Here is a 16065-nt window from a genome sequence, read left to right as displayed (position 1 = left end):
ATTTAAGCCATACCATTTTATATTTTACTTTGGACAGCTCTGTAACTAACACATTTCACTACTTGGTTACAAAAAAGTTTTTAAATTTCACCTATTGGGAAAGTTCACACAATTGTGTGTTGGATGCTCAGTATGCAACCAAATATTTTTAAAAATCCCATTAATGCAATCATTGACCAATTTATTTCAGTTTTCTAACAGATTCTTATCTACAACAATTGTGAGATACATGCCAGAAAAAATTCCTTAAGGACGGATGTTTGCAAATGACAAATTCACCTGGAAGATAGAAAGAACTGATCTGAAAAAATCCACACAACTGTTTCTTGGAATCTATTCAGCTACTTTCATTAGCAAGAACTTTAGAAGGAGTACTAAATTTTGTTTGGTCTACTTCACCTAAGAATGTCTGCTTTGTTTATAGGATGGAGAGAAATGAGGTTCCACTTGAATTTTAATACAATCTTTCCTGCCCCTCTTCTCAATTTTACAAGTGAACTGGAACATTTTTTCCAAAGCTGTATATGCCTCTTAAAGAAAACATATATAGAAAAATATATTGGAGCAAACTGTTAGCAAAAAATATGTATGGTGTATTAGGAAACTACGTAGAAAAACAAATAAATGAGTTTTGGAAATACAGCAGTTTATGGAAGTCTAAGGAGTTCATCAGGTTACAGGAAATCAAAGGTAAAATACATACTCAGTAAACAAAACAAAGCCTTGGGTCACACAAGCAACTTCTATAGCATTACAATTAATATTAAAAAAAAAAAATCCCCTAAGAACTAGGGTTGCATACCCCAGGAGGAGGAAGGTCTTGTGTCATTTTCGTAGTTTAAGACTATCAGCCAGACATGGAGTGACTGCATCAGTTTCAAGATACCTGTGTGTCTTTGCTTAAGAGTAACTTGAATTAAGTAGATATTGCTTAAATCCAGATTCTGCAGGAAATATTGGTGTACTCATGCAGCAAGAGTTCAACAATGACGTTCAGACATTGCCAACACAACAGCTCTGCTCACAACCTTGTGTTCTCCCTATTCTTGAGATAACTTCACAAATATTCTCATAATCCTGACTAATTTTGTGCATTATGAATACTAGGACATATACCAACATTTCCAAGCCTGCACACTCTCCAGATGTGTGAACTTCAACTCCCACAAATCTCAGCTGGGAAGACTGGGAATTCAAGGAGTTGCATACATTAGGAGGGTATCTACCTTGGACCGATTTTTTTTTAAAAAGTGGTACATGGGTTCAATTATAATTACAGGGAGAACTTAAAAAAAAAAAAAAGAATAATTTACATTATTGAAATAGAAGTCTGCTTGCTCCTTAGTGTACAGTTAAAGCATACTTCATTCCATTGGAATTTGAAGGACTTTATTTCTATTCCACAGTCCCAATCCAAATACGCACTTTGCCAAGGGAAGAAATTAAATCCTGTTCTTATCCAAACAGCTGACAGATGTTTACAGCATATCAAACAAGGCTTTACGAACAGCCCTGGTTGCTGAAAGTCAACATGTTATTTCTTACACTGTATGCCTAACAGCTGGAACGGAGCACATATTTACTCTTACTCCTAAAAGGATGCAAACATACATCCATTTCACGAATGTCTTTCCTATCATGGTATTATCTATTGGTTTGGTTCAACTTGACAAACCCCTACAGCTCCTAGTGGTGCGCACTCTGGTTCTAACTGAATTCCTTCAGAATTCTGAACAGACAGTACCGTAAATAGAGGACTAATAGCTGAAAAGTGAAATTTTAGTTAATGCTGATCACTTTTCAAACCAACAATTTTACAGAGTCATGTAAGCCAAAGAATGTAAAAATCAGTTCATTTTTTATTTCATCCAACTTTTACCACAGGGGGGGAAAAGTTACACAAGCAGCAGCGAATAAACTTGACACACATACACAATATCACAGATGATAATGCATGTAGAGCTATGTAAACACGTACTTTATACACTGCATGCCATTTACACAAAGCCATCGAGAAATATTAACGCTAACAATGATATTCCAAGATGCCCAAATATAAAAAAATTAAAAGGAGGGGCAGAAAAAAATTGGTAGCTCTGTCATGTTTTCAACAGAAAGGGAACACTATTAATTGTATTGTTCATTTTGGAAACGAGGGGCAATGTTTCTGGCAGTTTCATTCTCTTGTGTAGTGATTAAGTCTATAATAGCTGTCAACACTGCAGTGTCCCTTGATTTAGTATTGTTCCAGTCCACAGGTTGTGGATTTTCTATTTTCTCTTGCAGAAGGTCATCCAACTCCTTTTTCAAATCCTGAGAATAAAAAAGTGTTGTTCAGGAAAATGAGTAGCAGCAAGTTTTTACCATTATTCTATTTTTCTGTAGCGCGTTAGATTATCTAAATAATAAGCTTTGTACATTCATTTTTATTTAATTTATACCCTGCCTTTTTATACTGGCAAATATTCATACATATATACATACATACTTACATCTCTGTTGCTATTGAATTCACCCTTGATACTTTTTCAGGTATCTCTTTAAGGGAAAAATAACAGCATTCTTCCAATCATCAGGCACAGAAGCAGCCTTCAAACACGCATTAAACAAGTACGTAAACAAACCATACCCATGTTTCTCCAGTTATACCATCCACACCTGCAGCTTTGCAATTCTCACAGCATTTTTGACTTCCCTTTTTAATCATTTTTTCTCTGACAATGTTTACAGCATTTGTTTCAATTACTGTCTTTGACATATCACTATCATTTCCCTACAAATCTCTAAAATATTCCTTCCACTATTCCCTTACTTTAGTTTCTCTGCATTTGTTTTGCTTCTTTAATCTTAATTATTTGTTGCTCTCTTTGACTACATTCTCTGCACCTATATTCTTCTCTACATACACAAGGCACAATATTTTATTCATTTATTTCCTATCCTGCCTTTATTATTTTTATAAATAACTCAAGGAGGCAACTATACCTAATACTCCTTCCTCCTCCTATTTTCCCCACAACAGCAACCGTGTGAGGTGAGTTGGGCTGAGAGAGAGTGACTGGCCCAAGGTCACCCAGCCTAAGGCAAGACTAGAACTCTCAGTCACCTGGTTTCTAGCCCGTTGCTTTGCTTTTTCACCATTCTCTTACAATCATTTTTTTTTCATACACAGCCTTTTTAACTTTATCATTTTACTCAGCATCCTTTTCCATACTACCCATTAGTGCACAAATACTTCTGTGGCACTCTAATAACATAATTATTTTCATTCTGTACCAAGCAACTTCCACATCTTCTTTTCATTCATTATTTTGGGAAATTAATACTTTTTCATCTAGGGTTCATACTTTCTCTTTGTGCAGTCACTCTAATTTCACTCTCATTGTTTTTCACTTCTCCCCCCCCACCCCTCAGTACTTCATCAAAAGCAATTAAATCTATCACTGCTACATTTCTATTTAACATACTCAACATGCCTAAAAAAATTAAAAAGTTGAAAACATGCATTAAATTTAAGATGTATATTTAACTTAAATTTGCATCTTCACATTTTCTGAACCCTGGAAAAGTAGAGATCAAACCCAGCTTCCAAGGTAGGTTCCATTACCTGGGAGGGGTGCAGAAGGCTCTCTTCCACATGTCCAGAAGACAGCCTTTGACAACTAGTTGTTGTTTATTCGTTTAGTCGCTTCCGACTCTTCGTGACTTCATGGACCAGCCCACGCCAGAGCTTCCTGTCGGTCGTCAACACCCCCAGCTCCCCCAGGGACGAGTCCGTCACCTCTAGAATATCATCCATCCATCTTGCCCTTGGTCGGCCCCTCTTCCTTTTGCCTTCCACTCTCCCTAGCATCAGCATCTTCTCCAGGGTGTCCTGTCTTCTCATTATGTGGCCAAAGTATTTCAGTTTTGCCTTGAATATCATTCCCTCAAGTGAGCAGTCTGGCTTTATTTCCTGGAGGATGGACTGGTTGGATCTTCTTGCAGTCCAAGGCACTCTCAGAATTTTCCTCCAACACCACAGTTCAAAAGCATCGATCTTCCTTCGCTCAGCCTTTCTTATGGTCCAGCTCTCGCAGCCATATGTTACTACAGGGAACACCATTGCTTTAACTATGCGGGCCTTTGTTGTCAGTGTGATGTCTCTGCTCTTAACTATTTTATCGAGATTTGTCATTGCTCTTCTTCCAAGGATTAAGCGTCTTCTGATTTCCTGACTGCAGTCAGCATCTGCAGTAATCTTTGCACCTAGGAATACAAAGTCTTTCACTGCTTCTACATTTTCTCCCTCTATTTGCCAGTTATCAATCAAGCTGGTTGCCATAATCTTGGTTTTTTTGAGGTTTAGCTGCAAACCAGCTTTTGCACTTTCTTCTTTCACCTTCATCATAAGGCTCCTCAATTCCTCTTCGCTTTCAGCCATCAAAGTGGTATCATCTGCATATCTGAGATTGTTAATGTTTCTTCCAGAGATTTTAACTCCAGCCTTGGATTCCTCAAGCCCAGCTTGTCGCATGATGTGTTCTGCATACAAGTTGAATAGGTAGGGTGAGAGTATACAGCCCTGCCGTACTCCTTTCCCAATCTTAAACCAGTCTGTTGTTCCGTGGTCTGTTCTTACTGTTGCTACTTGGTCGTTATACAGATTCTTCAGGAGGCAGACAAGATGACTTGGTATCCCCATACCACTAAGAACGTGCCACAATTTGTTATGGTCCACACAGTCAAAGGCTTTAGAATAGTCAATAAAACAGAAATAGATGTTTTTCTGAAACTCCCTGGCTTTTTCCATTATCCAGCGGATATTGGCAATTTGGTCTCTAGTTCCTCTGCCTTTTCTAAACCCAGCTTGTACATCTGGCAATTCTCGCTCCATGAACTGCTGAAGTCTACCTTGCAGGATCTTGAGCATTACCTTACTGGCATGTGAAATGAGTGCCACTGTTCGATAGTTTGAACATTCTTTAGTGTTTCCCTTTTTTGGTATGGGGATATAAGTTGATTTTTTCCAGTCTGATGGCCATTCTTGAGTTTTCCAAATTTGCTGGCATATAGCATGCATTACCTTGACAGCATCATCTTGCAAGATTTTGAACAGTTCAGCTGGGATGCCGTCGTCTCCTGTTGCCTTGTTATTAGCAATGCTTCTTAAGGCCCACTCAACCTCACTCTTCAGGATGTCTGGCTCTAGCTCACCGACCACACTGTCAAAGCTATCCCCGATATTGTTATCCTTCCTATACAGGTTTTCTGTATATTCTTGCCACCTTTTCTTGATCTCTTCTTCTTCTGTTAGGTCCTTGCCATCTTTGTTTTTGATCATACCCATTTTGGCCTGGAATTTACCTCCAATGTTTCTAATTTTCTGGAAGAGGTCTCTTGTCCTTCCTATTCTATTGTCTTCTTCCACTTCCGCGCATTGCTTGTTTAAAAATAATTCCTTATCTCTTCTGGCTAACCTCTGGAATTTTGCATTTAATTGGGCATATCTCCCCCTATCACTGTTGCCTTTTGCTTTCCTTCTTTCTTGGGCTACTTCTAGTGTCTCAGCAGACAGCCATTTTGCCTTCTTGGTTTTCTCTTTCTTTGGGATGTATTTTGTTGCCGCCTCCTGAACAATGATGCCAACTTCTGTCCAGAGTTCTTCCGGGACCCTATCTACTAAGTCCAGTCCCTTAAATCTATTCTTCACCTCCACTGCATATTCCTTAGGAATATTAGTGTTGACAACTAGAGAATCTTTAAAAGGGCCTGTCCTGCAGATTTTAAGAGTTGGACAGCTGTGTAACAGGAGGGACAAACCTTTAGACCAGTGTTTCTCAACCTTGGCAACTTTAAGACGGGTGGACTTCAACTCCTAGAATTCCCCAGCCAGCCATTCTGGGAGTTGAAGTCCACCCGTCTTAAAGTTGCCAAGGTTGAGAAACACTGCTTTAGACAGTCAACTATTTCGTTTTGAGAACAACTTTACATGTTCAAGCTATATAAAGCTGTAGCATGTAATGCAGTTTTGGACTCTGAAATTATTTTTTTATTGCAAGTCTCAGAAGGAAACTATTCTCAAGAGATCAATGTAGTCAAACAATTCTATTTTCAAACTAAATGATACTTCTTGAAGTCAAGTTTAATGCACATATATTTTTAAAAGCTAATTGCTACCCCATGCAGAACATAATAGATAAAAATCAAACTAAATGAATAATCTCAATATAGTGCATCATTAAACTGAATAGCAAATGCAGTAGTTTAAAATGAATATGATTTTGTAATGCAGTGTTTAGTATCAATAGAAATATTTGAAAGATTTTAAATACCTCTCTATTTTAGGTATGGGTATGCTTTGGAAATGGGTTGGAAGAAGCATTTTGGACCCTGAGTAGGGCACCTCTCTGCTATTAATTAAAGTAGCCTATGGTTTTCACAGGCTGCCACCTGAGCCTGAAAAAAATGATGTGGCTGTTTTAAGCATCAGCCCTTAATGAAATGTTTGAACAGGACTTGTGCTTAATATTTTTCATATTTACTACATTTTAAGGAAATAATCTACATGAAACATGATTTTAAAAATAGTCTTTATAATGTAATTATTAAATTACATTAATTATTTTAAGTGGCTAGTTTCATCTGGATTGCCGAAACTCACTCACCTTTACCAGCTGTGCTATTCTTGCTGGAGACTGAAAGACAATCCATTCATCTACAGCAATTGTATCCTGATCTTTGTCCTTCTGAATTGAAATATCTCCTCCAAAAAACAAGAGACAATATGGCGAGACTTCTGTACAATCATACAGGTATATCTGTGGTAAAGAAAGCATTTAGCACACAATAAAATATTGTAATATAGTCAAGGGACATTATTTGATTTTAAATGCCTGTGTCCAGACTGCACAATAAATCATGATTTATAATGAAAGGAATAAATCCATCATGCCTGCAGCTTTGCACTAGTTACACTTGTTCTCTAGTGTAACCACAAAGAAAAATGAGCATTTTTTGCTTTTATTTCTAATCCATCAGGCTTTTCTTATTACCTAAATAAATTCACTGAGTTTAGTTTTAATTAAGGCTTGTTTTACCATTCAACCTGAATGCAGCCCATTCTGGTACTTGATTGAATATTTAAATCAACCCAGATATTTTTGTAATAGTTACATAAATGTTTCCGTTTATACTATTAACAGAATGACACAGGACCAAATGATAAGCAAAGGTATTTCTACTCAAAAAGCATGGTACAAAAGTGAATAAACAAGAGAGATTTGTTCAGAATGGCTACATGCATTCACCTTAATATCTGTCAGTCTAGGATTGAGTACCTATTGCTACTACTATATCCAAGAAAGCTTGATTATTTCTACTTCATACCTGTAGCTAATAAGGATGATTAGAGATGAAACTAGTGTCTTAAATCATAGAAAGACCAGAACTGTTTCAATAAAAGTCTGCCTATATACACATTTACATTTAAAATGAGTAAAAAAATGGTAACTTACGCTACTTGTCCTCATTTTCAAGTGGTAAACAAGCCAGTTGTAATGGAATTCTGTCTCTTCAACGTTCACAGATTTGGGGTGAATGTTGACTGTTCCATCTGTTTTGGTGGAAACTTTAACCCTTAAACACACAAAGCAGTTATAACTCACCTGCAGGTGACTAAGACATCCAGGAATTCCAACATTTAAAACTATTTTCTTAGAAAAGACATTAAAGAGTTAATGACCATTTACTGATTCACACTCTGTTCTGCAGTGTGACACTAACCTCTGACTGATCCTAAGAGTTGGGGAAGTCTCTGGAAAAAGTGCCACGTGTGCCTGGAAGATGGTGAATGGGAATGGGGGAAACTGGAGAAAATCTGCAGTTCCCTCAATGAGTTAAAACAACTGTTCCATGTAAGGAGGGGCAATTGTAAATGCAGAACATCATATATGTCTAAGTAAATACATTAGAAAGTAGCATATTCATTAAACCTTTGATAAGAACCAAGAAGTACATGCAAAACAGATTAAGAGTAATCTTTTAAAATTCCCCATTCAAAATTAAGAGAACTCAGTTAGTTTCCTGAATATTCAGTACTCTTGTGTATATATGTTCTTCTATTTCTCCCAGGCATCTTTAAAAAAATGCTATTTGTCCAAAGATAATTCCAAACATATGACCCACTGTTTCCATATTATTTACCTTTTATCTAGCAGGAATACGTTCTGGACATAACAATAAGCTATTATCTACCATTTCCTCATTCAGGATATCACAGAGATCTGTAATTAACACATTTTTGCTAGCTATCTACTAAATAAACATACTTTTAGAATATGTTAAGGGAGCAATTAAGAACTAAGTTGTTGAAATGTTCATTTGCAACACCATCTGGTGACAAAACCATACTACTGCAACTTGCTTAAGCTTTTCAGACATTGATGCAATCACAATGACTCTTCAATAACATCTGATTAGATGATTTCTTAAAGAGAATATTTATATAAAGCTACTTGGATAAGGCTTTAGAATTTCTAAAATAACCAAAGTAAACATCAAATCTTCTAAACGATCCTCAAATTCAATTAAAGGGATTTTTTTTAGGATGTAGGTGTTTAGGATGTAGCTGGGAGCTGTGGGTGCGCTATGCAAACAGCTTACTGTCTTGAGATCTCTTCCTCTCCAATCTCTCCATTCCGCAAGGGTGGGAAGGGTCAGGCAGATTGCCTACGGAAATCGCTTGCTCCCCCATCCCCACTTGTAGAACAGAGAGATTGGAGAGGAAGAGATTTCAAGAGAGTAAGCTGTTTGCATAGCATACCCATTGCTCCCAGCCCTGGGTTGCCAGCATCAATGTGCAGAAGGGCAAACAGCTTACTCTCTTGAAATCCCTTTGTCTCCAATCTCTCCGCTCTACAAGGGGAGGGGGAGCAAGCAAGCTACAGTCATGTGATTTCCCACTTAGTAACTGCTTTGCTTAGCAGCAGAGTTGCCAGTCCCAATTAGGGTCATTAAGCGAGGACTACCTGTATGCCAGATTTTGTTGCTGCTTCAGGCATTTGTCTTGAACATAGGTAAAGCAACAAGAACATGGATAGATCTAGTCTTCCAATTCTCCCTTTTCCTTCCTTGCATATTGCTACAAAAAAATATTGGAGCAGCCCCCAAAAACTTGTACTGTGAAGAGACCTTAGAAAAGGTCCTGGATCATGTTGGCTACAGCTAACTTGGAGCTGGAGCTGAAGTACATTTGAAAGGCCATATCCTGGGGTTTAAAGAAGGTGAAAAGCCGAGGCTCCCACTGAAAAGGGACTCTAATCACTGTCTACTAAATCCCACCATGCAGAAGTGCTAAAAAGACAGGCTTGTGATGACATACCAAGTAAATTCACTGCAATAGTATGGAGCTTTGCTTAATAAATTATCCTCCATGCATTCTTAATAAGAAGTCTAAGGGTAAATTTCCAGAAGCCTTACATTTTTCTCTTTTTGCTGAAGTTCGTTCGGATTTTTGCCACCTTTGGATATAGCCCAGCGCAGATAACAGCTTTGAGTAACTTTTCGTTTTCTGGAAGAAAAAACAGCCAAGTGAAGTGGAACTCTCAATGGGAGAACTGAAAGCATCCCTGCTATTTTCCTTCTCTCTCAACATTTACCTGAGTTAATGTTGGATTTGGGATCCCTGGGGTTCCTACTATTCACAAACCCAGCTGCAAGAAGATGTTCCGCGAACTGCCCTTTCATGTTTCGCAGCATCTAAAGAGCAACATAGAAGCACCAAGTAACCTCTTGCAGATTTCTTTTATAGAACTTTATTAAGATTTCAAAATACAGTTAAAATACAAAGTACAGAAAAGCTTGAATACAGAATTGAAAGAAAAAAGAAAAACTAAAAGGTGCAGGAATAGCAAGAAAAGATAGAATGAAGGTGACTTCCAACCTTCTTCAACACAGATATAAATGCATATTATAATAGCTTAAACTCTTACTCTTAATTAAACCTTAATTAACATTATTTCTATAGAAAAATAACAATTTAATCGTCAAAACCCAAAATCAAAACCTCGTTTTCGAATAGTCCAAAAGCAGTTTCCAAGTAGAAACAATACCAGTCACATCCTCTTGCAGATTTTGTAGACTGCAGTTTCCTGCCAGAGACAAAGTTATTACCTGCAATGTATTTGAAGAAAGAAAATACTCCCAGCAATAATCCTTCTCACACCTGAAGCCCCGCCGCTGAGCTTCTTCCCAACCCTGAAAACAGGAACACATTTATTATAGGTCCTACTAGGTAACTCAGAGAAAAACATACTGAGTAAATGTGATTTTTAAAAGGAAATGAGATGCCAGATACCAAGTAGATTTAGGAAGCTTGATAGGAAATAATAAGAAGTTGTATGACAGGGATTATCAATATACTTCTTCAAAATTAATGCATTTTAATTATAAATGCATTAATTTTGAAGAAGTATACTGATAATCTCTGTCATACAACTATATATTTATGCAGAACAGGAAAAAAGCCACAAACAAAATTTATCTTACTTCCTTACAGCACTACGTGGAATAATTCCAAAGCACTATTTTTTAGTAAAAAGGCTAATGGACTATGATCCAAAAGTTTATCTTTGCCTAAACTATCACAAGACTTTTTATTGCTTATAAAACAAATGAACACTTGAAGTAATTGATCCTATGCTTTAAAACAGAGACAAAGGGACTTCATGATCTACAAACTGGAGGAAACACTGAAGTAAAATTAAACTGATTATGATTATTTAGAATGAATCACAGCAGCTACTGATATAAGATTTCGGTCTCCAAACTAAAGTATTTCTAATATAGATTATGCTTCACTATGCCCGTAAATCAAATATTGCTCGAAGCAAGAAAAATCCTGTAGATTTCATTCACTGGGTAGCAATAAATGTCTGTTATATCTATGAATTCTTCATGCTGTTGCTTTCAAAGAGGCAGCTACCTATTCTCTCTGAATTTACTATAGCTTGCCGATTGTAACAGAATTACCTTGAAAGCATTCACAACAGTGAGGTGATCACTTTTAGAATTCCTCGAGAGTTCCTTTCTTCTTGCATCTGCTACTTTTTCTTTACCCTTTAGAGGAGGAAAACACTTGTTGGGATAAACACAGAACACTTTTTAATTTGTTTAAGTTAAAATAAAAAGAACATTTTGAGTATACAACCAACTAAACAGTGACTCCGAATTTGCCATAATTAGAATAGAATCAAGTAAAACGTTTGGATTTCTGCCAGTTACTTTTTACTAACTTTTTTTTTAAAAAAGGACAGGTTTTTTACATGTTTATTTTAATTTTATCTTCAGATACTTTACCAAAGGAATCACAAAAGGGTCCTTGAAGCTGAGACCAGCTGCAATAGTGAGAACAGGATCTAAGCAACAGAATAAAGCTCCAAAGAGAATCATTTTTCCAATGTGCGGCTCCACAGGTAACCGTGCCAGGTGGACACCGAGGGGAGTCAACTGTTCTTGTCTATCCAAAGCATTCTATCAGTGAAAGAACACAAATGGGGAAGAAGAAAGAAGCCAAATCAATGAAAAACCATACAACACTAAAGAGGAGAGCATGGATAACAGCTTTAATAAAGGAGATTGAGGTACTAAATTATTAAGTTACTTGCAGTAGCATTACTTTTTTTAAACATCCAACCTGATGTATTTACATAAGGATAACTGAGTTTATTCCGAACACATACTTCCATCACATGATAAAGAAAAAAATGAGGGCCAAATTCAATCACAAAGCTGAAGTTTCAAAGCCACTGCTTGCATTTTTTATTCTTTGGCAAAAACAAAGGGTAGAAAATTCACATATTGGTTCAGACTACAGATTAACTAATGCACAAGAACACCATGACACAAACAATATACATACAACTCCGAGTGTGATTTTTTTTAATTTATTGAACTGAAACACATAAGCATAATGTGAAACTTTCATTTTAAATAATTTTCAAAATGTGCAACTGATAAATAAATGTCCATTGTTTACTTATTTAGATTCTATTTTAGTTATAAATAAAATATTTATAACATTTTATTTTATTTATAAGTGACAATTTCTCTAGTTAGATTTGCAATTCAAAGAAAAAAGATGTATAATTTCAAAAAGGAACATCCTCTGAATCTGGGAAACTGCAATTTTAAATTTGCAGTTGTAGTTATGCCAATAGTAATTTTTATACTAAAAAGAAGACACTAATTGTTACACTTGATGCATTATTTTGTACTAGATATAAATGAAATGTATAATATGTTTCAATAGTAAAAAGGGCACCTATTTGGCGTTCTTCAAATTTTCAATCATCATCCTACAGTTACAGTTAAGTATAAATAAATTTGTTAGTATGCAAGCAAAAGAAAAAGAAACTTACCAACTCCTTTAGATGCTTTATGGACAGCAATACAGCATCACGTGATGGTGGATCCATGAGCTTGGTGAGAAAGTTTGCAATGCCTCCAAGTTTCAGAATCTGAAAGAAAACCAAGATTCTACTTGATTATAAATTCAAAGTGAACTATGTAACCTTGAGAGTCATATGACTTGCATAATACTACTACTTTTCCATTTATGTCTAATTTACACCTCAGAAAAGAGATTTCTTACCTGGGGAAAAAACAGTGATAATGCATTACAGGTAGTCCCCGACTTATGACCATTCCTTCAGCGACTGTTCGAAGTTACAATGATGCTGAACGAATGGTGGTTATGACCTGTCCTTGGAGTTCTGGCTGTCCCAGCAACCCTGTGGTCATGTGATCACAATCTGGGGGCTTGGCAACCAGCTCACACTTACGACCAGTTGCAGCACCTCACAATCATGTGATTGCCATTTGTGACCTTCCATGCTGGCTTCCCCAGAAAGTAAATGGGGAAGCTGTCAGGGAAGGTTGCATGTCATTGGGGTAAATCTCCCCCACCCACACACTGTCTTCCAGCCCTTCTGCGCTCACGCCATGCTGGCCACCTGCACACCCTGTCTGAGCCTCGCTGCACCTCCCTTGCACCCTCACGCACCCCTGCACACCGTCCCGACCCTCACCATGCCTCCCTCGCACCCTCATGCCCTCTCCCCGACCCTTGCTGACCTAACAGTCAGAAATCACGCTGAGACGAGGAGTAGGTCTCTAGTGTTTATTACTGCTACATTAAACAGAATCCTAACAAACTGAAGAAGTGTGGGAAAAACCCAGACAGATAAACCCTGAAAGTTAAGGCAGGTCTGATCTGTGTCTCTTTGAATGGCTGCTTAATTCCTCAGTACTGCGCATGCGTTTCCCCCCCTGGATAGAGGCCCCTTCCAGCTCGCCATCAGTACTCATGACCCTTGCTGTGCTTCACTCACACCCTCATGACCCCCTCACACAGCCCCACGCCCCCTCCCCACTCGCCATGTCTCCCTTGCACACCCCTTCACACCCTCCCTGAGCCTTGCCGCGCCTTCCTTGCACCCTTGCATTAGATATGTACGCCACCTTGGACTGACCAAAAATAAAAAGTGGGATGAAAATATAATAATAAAATAAATTATATATCTACGGTATATCAAATCAACCAGAAGTCATGCCAACAACAAACTGGATTATACTGATACTTACTACTCAAGATTTATTTTAAAAGCTTTGAAAGCAAATATGCACATAAATCAATAGTTTGAATAACCACATGATTATATTAACAGTTAACATTAATCAAATTTTAAAGTTAACTTTATACAATGTACATTATTCTACATTATCCTCACAAGATATAACTTTTACCTCAAAGCAAAAAAAAAAAAGTCCATTTAAACCTTTCAGCTAAACAAGGAGGCTCAGTCTTAATCCCTAATGAATAGTAAAAAAAAAATGTACTGTCATCTTGCTATTTTTTATTCCTTATTTTTGTTTCTGATTTCTGCACCCCAACGTCTTTTAGGAACCTAGCTTTGGACTAGGTCACCCAGAGCTTCAGAATTACTGTAAAAGTTACTGAATGACCAATTCAAGATTTTTACCAAAATCTGTTTCCTAAAGAGTAAGAGCAAGACTTCACCAGCATATATCATCATTGTCCCAATAGTGTAAATTACCTTGATTTGCAAACACAGTTCCTCCAAAGGTGTCCTCAGGATTTCAGGCAATTGATAATCATCTAGCAGACTGGCACGAAGACCATTATACAAGTGATAGCAGTGGCCAGGCTGGACTCTGTAAAAGGATAAATATATTCTATTATGTACTTTTTTTCCAAGTAGTAATAAGGATGCCTTGTATAATTACAGCTATTTAGAAGCACTTTTTTTTATGGAACAGTGTTACATATACATTCAGACTGAATAATCTAAAATAATTTTACCAGGAAAACATCAAACTTAAAACCTATGCCTGTCTAGTATATCATCAGAATATCATGAGGAAGCAGTTATAAAGATGGTCAATGATCTAGATCAGGGCTGGGCAAACTTCTTGTGGCCAAGGGCCACTCTTTAACAGTTTTGGGGAGGCTGATAAAACACAGTATGAAATAAAATCCTGTTACCAATGTGAGTGGGGCTTGGTTTCTTTGGGGAATATGGAAGTTTTTTTGGTTTGTTTTTATAACCATGATATGCCTATCATACAGCTTTTCACCTGTTTCCCATTTTAAATGGGATGAAAACAGTGCAATCAGTTTTCAGCAATTATGCTCTGAATGGGTTCTAAAAATTGCAAATAGGAGATCATAAGAGCCACTGATTACCTATCCCTACTCTAGGTCAACTAACTAATGCAGTGCATATTCTCCAGATACTAGGATTTTGGAATTTAACAAATATTTATATGGAACTGATACTGAACTGTATGTTTTAAGTGGATATGGTTAGTAAATGGGTAATACCTAGAGTAAAAAATACTGAAAAATCCACAGAGTGATTAGTCTACAAACATATAACATCATCAACTCAAAAGAAAGAATTTGGCCCTCTGAATTCAACCTCCCACATTATTATTCTGTATATATTTGCAGGGAAAGGAAGAAGTAGGATCCTTCTGAGGCCTCTGACCACTTTCAGTGGTGTAATGGTTCATATACATTTGTCAGGTATACATTCAGGGAGATTTAGGGTTAGAGTTCATGTTTTAAATTTAAATTAAGTTTAAATTCCAGAGAAAATAATCATGTTAATAATTGGTAAAACATTCAAAAAGATTTGCACATGCAATTTGATAACAATTTCCATAGTTTAAGCATCTGACCAAGTAAACTGTAAAGAAAGCCGGGACTAGATATTGCATTTGATAAAGCAATTTCTAGCCCATGCCCTGATATACTTACCATAAAATATACCGGGATCTGCTATACTACCTTGATTATCCACCCATTAAAAAAAAGTATTAAAATTAGAAGAACCAAGCCAGCAAATAAAATTGCAATAGTAAAGCAGTAAGACTTCAACGTTAAGAAAGTATATGCAGTGAAGGGAAAAAATGAAAAATGAAAAGTCTTTGAAGTTAATTAGTAAATGTTCCAAATGAGCCAGCATTTTATAACAGTAGGCATTACACTTACCTGCCTGCTCTACCTTTTCTTTGCTTGGCATTTGCTTTGCTAACCCATTCTGCAGCCATTGTGCTAATGTTGTTCTGCGTATCAAAATGAGTTTCCTTTATCTTTCCTCCATCTATAACATAAACTACATCATCTATGGTGATGCTGCAGAAAAGAGAAACAGAGAGAAGCAATTCGTTTATCTACATCACATAGATTCTTAGCTTGTACCAATCAACCCCTGTATAAAGTAATTTTCTCCTTGCAAGACACAAACATTGTCCTTTTCTTCCCCATGGCTCCAGAATCAAGTCATAAGGAACAGCAACAATTACTGGCTGCTGCTTTGTTTCCTCCTTTGCCAAAAAGTCGAACAAGATTAAAAAGGTAAGCCTGGGCATACTGCAGTATGAATGCTTCCACTGAACCAACAAAATGCTAAAACTATCAGAGGACAAATTTACACTGTAATATTAGAATTAAACAACATTACCAGATTTATCTGGGAGAAAGTTGATGGAATTGCTTAA

The 16065-nt window shown here is 36.9% G+C and overlaps 1 protein-coding gene and 1 long non-coding RNA gene across 3 annotated transcripts in view; one reads left to right on the top strand and one right to left on the bottom strand.

Annotated features, from left to right (window-relative positions):
- The window catches only part of LOC134499731 (uncharacterized), a 296249-nt gene that overhangs the window by 88593 nt on the left and 191591 nt on the right, over positions 1-16065 (top strand). The window lies entirely within an intron of this gene.
- The window catches only part of DHX36 (DEAH-box helicase 36), a 31861-nt gene continuing 17637 nt past the window's right edge, over positions 1842-16065 (bottom strand). The window contains exons 15-25 of one of the 2 annotated variants that reach the window (XM_063306534.1): positions 15557-15700; positions 14097-14214; positions 12399-12497; positions 11338-11511; positions 11011-11097; positions 10153-10236; positions 9639-9738; positions 9460-9550; positions 7497-7617; positions 6648-6800; positions 1842-2313 (exon numbers count right to left, since the gene is read on the bottom strand). In XM_063306534.1, coding sequence (XP_063162604.1) covers positions 2128-2313; positions 6648-6800; positions 7497-7617; positions 9460-9550; positions 9639-9738; positions 10153-10236; positions 11011-11097; positions 11338-11511; positions 12399-12497; positions 14097-14214; positions 15557-15700 — 1357 coding nt within the window. In that variant the 3' untranslated portion in view covers positions 1842-2127. Of the gene's footprint in view, positions 2314-6318; positions 6501-6618; positions 6801-7496; positions 7618-9459; positions 9551-9638; positions 9739-10152; positions 10237-11010; positions 11098-11337; positions 11512-12398; positions 12498-14096; positions 14215-15556; positions 15701-16065 lie in introns of those variants that run through there. The other variant, XM_063306535.1, reaches the window with a different exon arrangement.

This window comes from Candoia aspera, chromosome 6, assembly GCF_035149785.1.
Source record: "Candoia aspera isolate rCanAsp1 chromosome 6, rCanAsp1.hap2, whole genome shotgun sequence".
NCBI lineage: Eukaryota > Metazoa > Chordata > Lepidosauria > Squamata > Boidae > Candoia > Candoia aspera.
The sequence above is the reverse complement of the archived record's forward strand: the minus strand, read 5'-3'. Positions and strand labels throughout refer to the sequence as shown.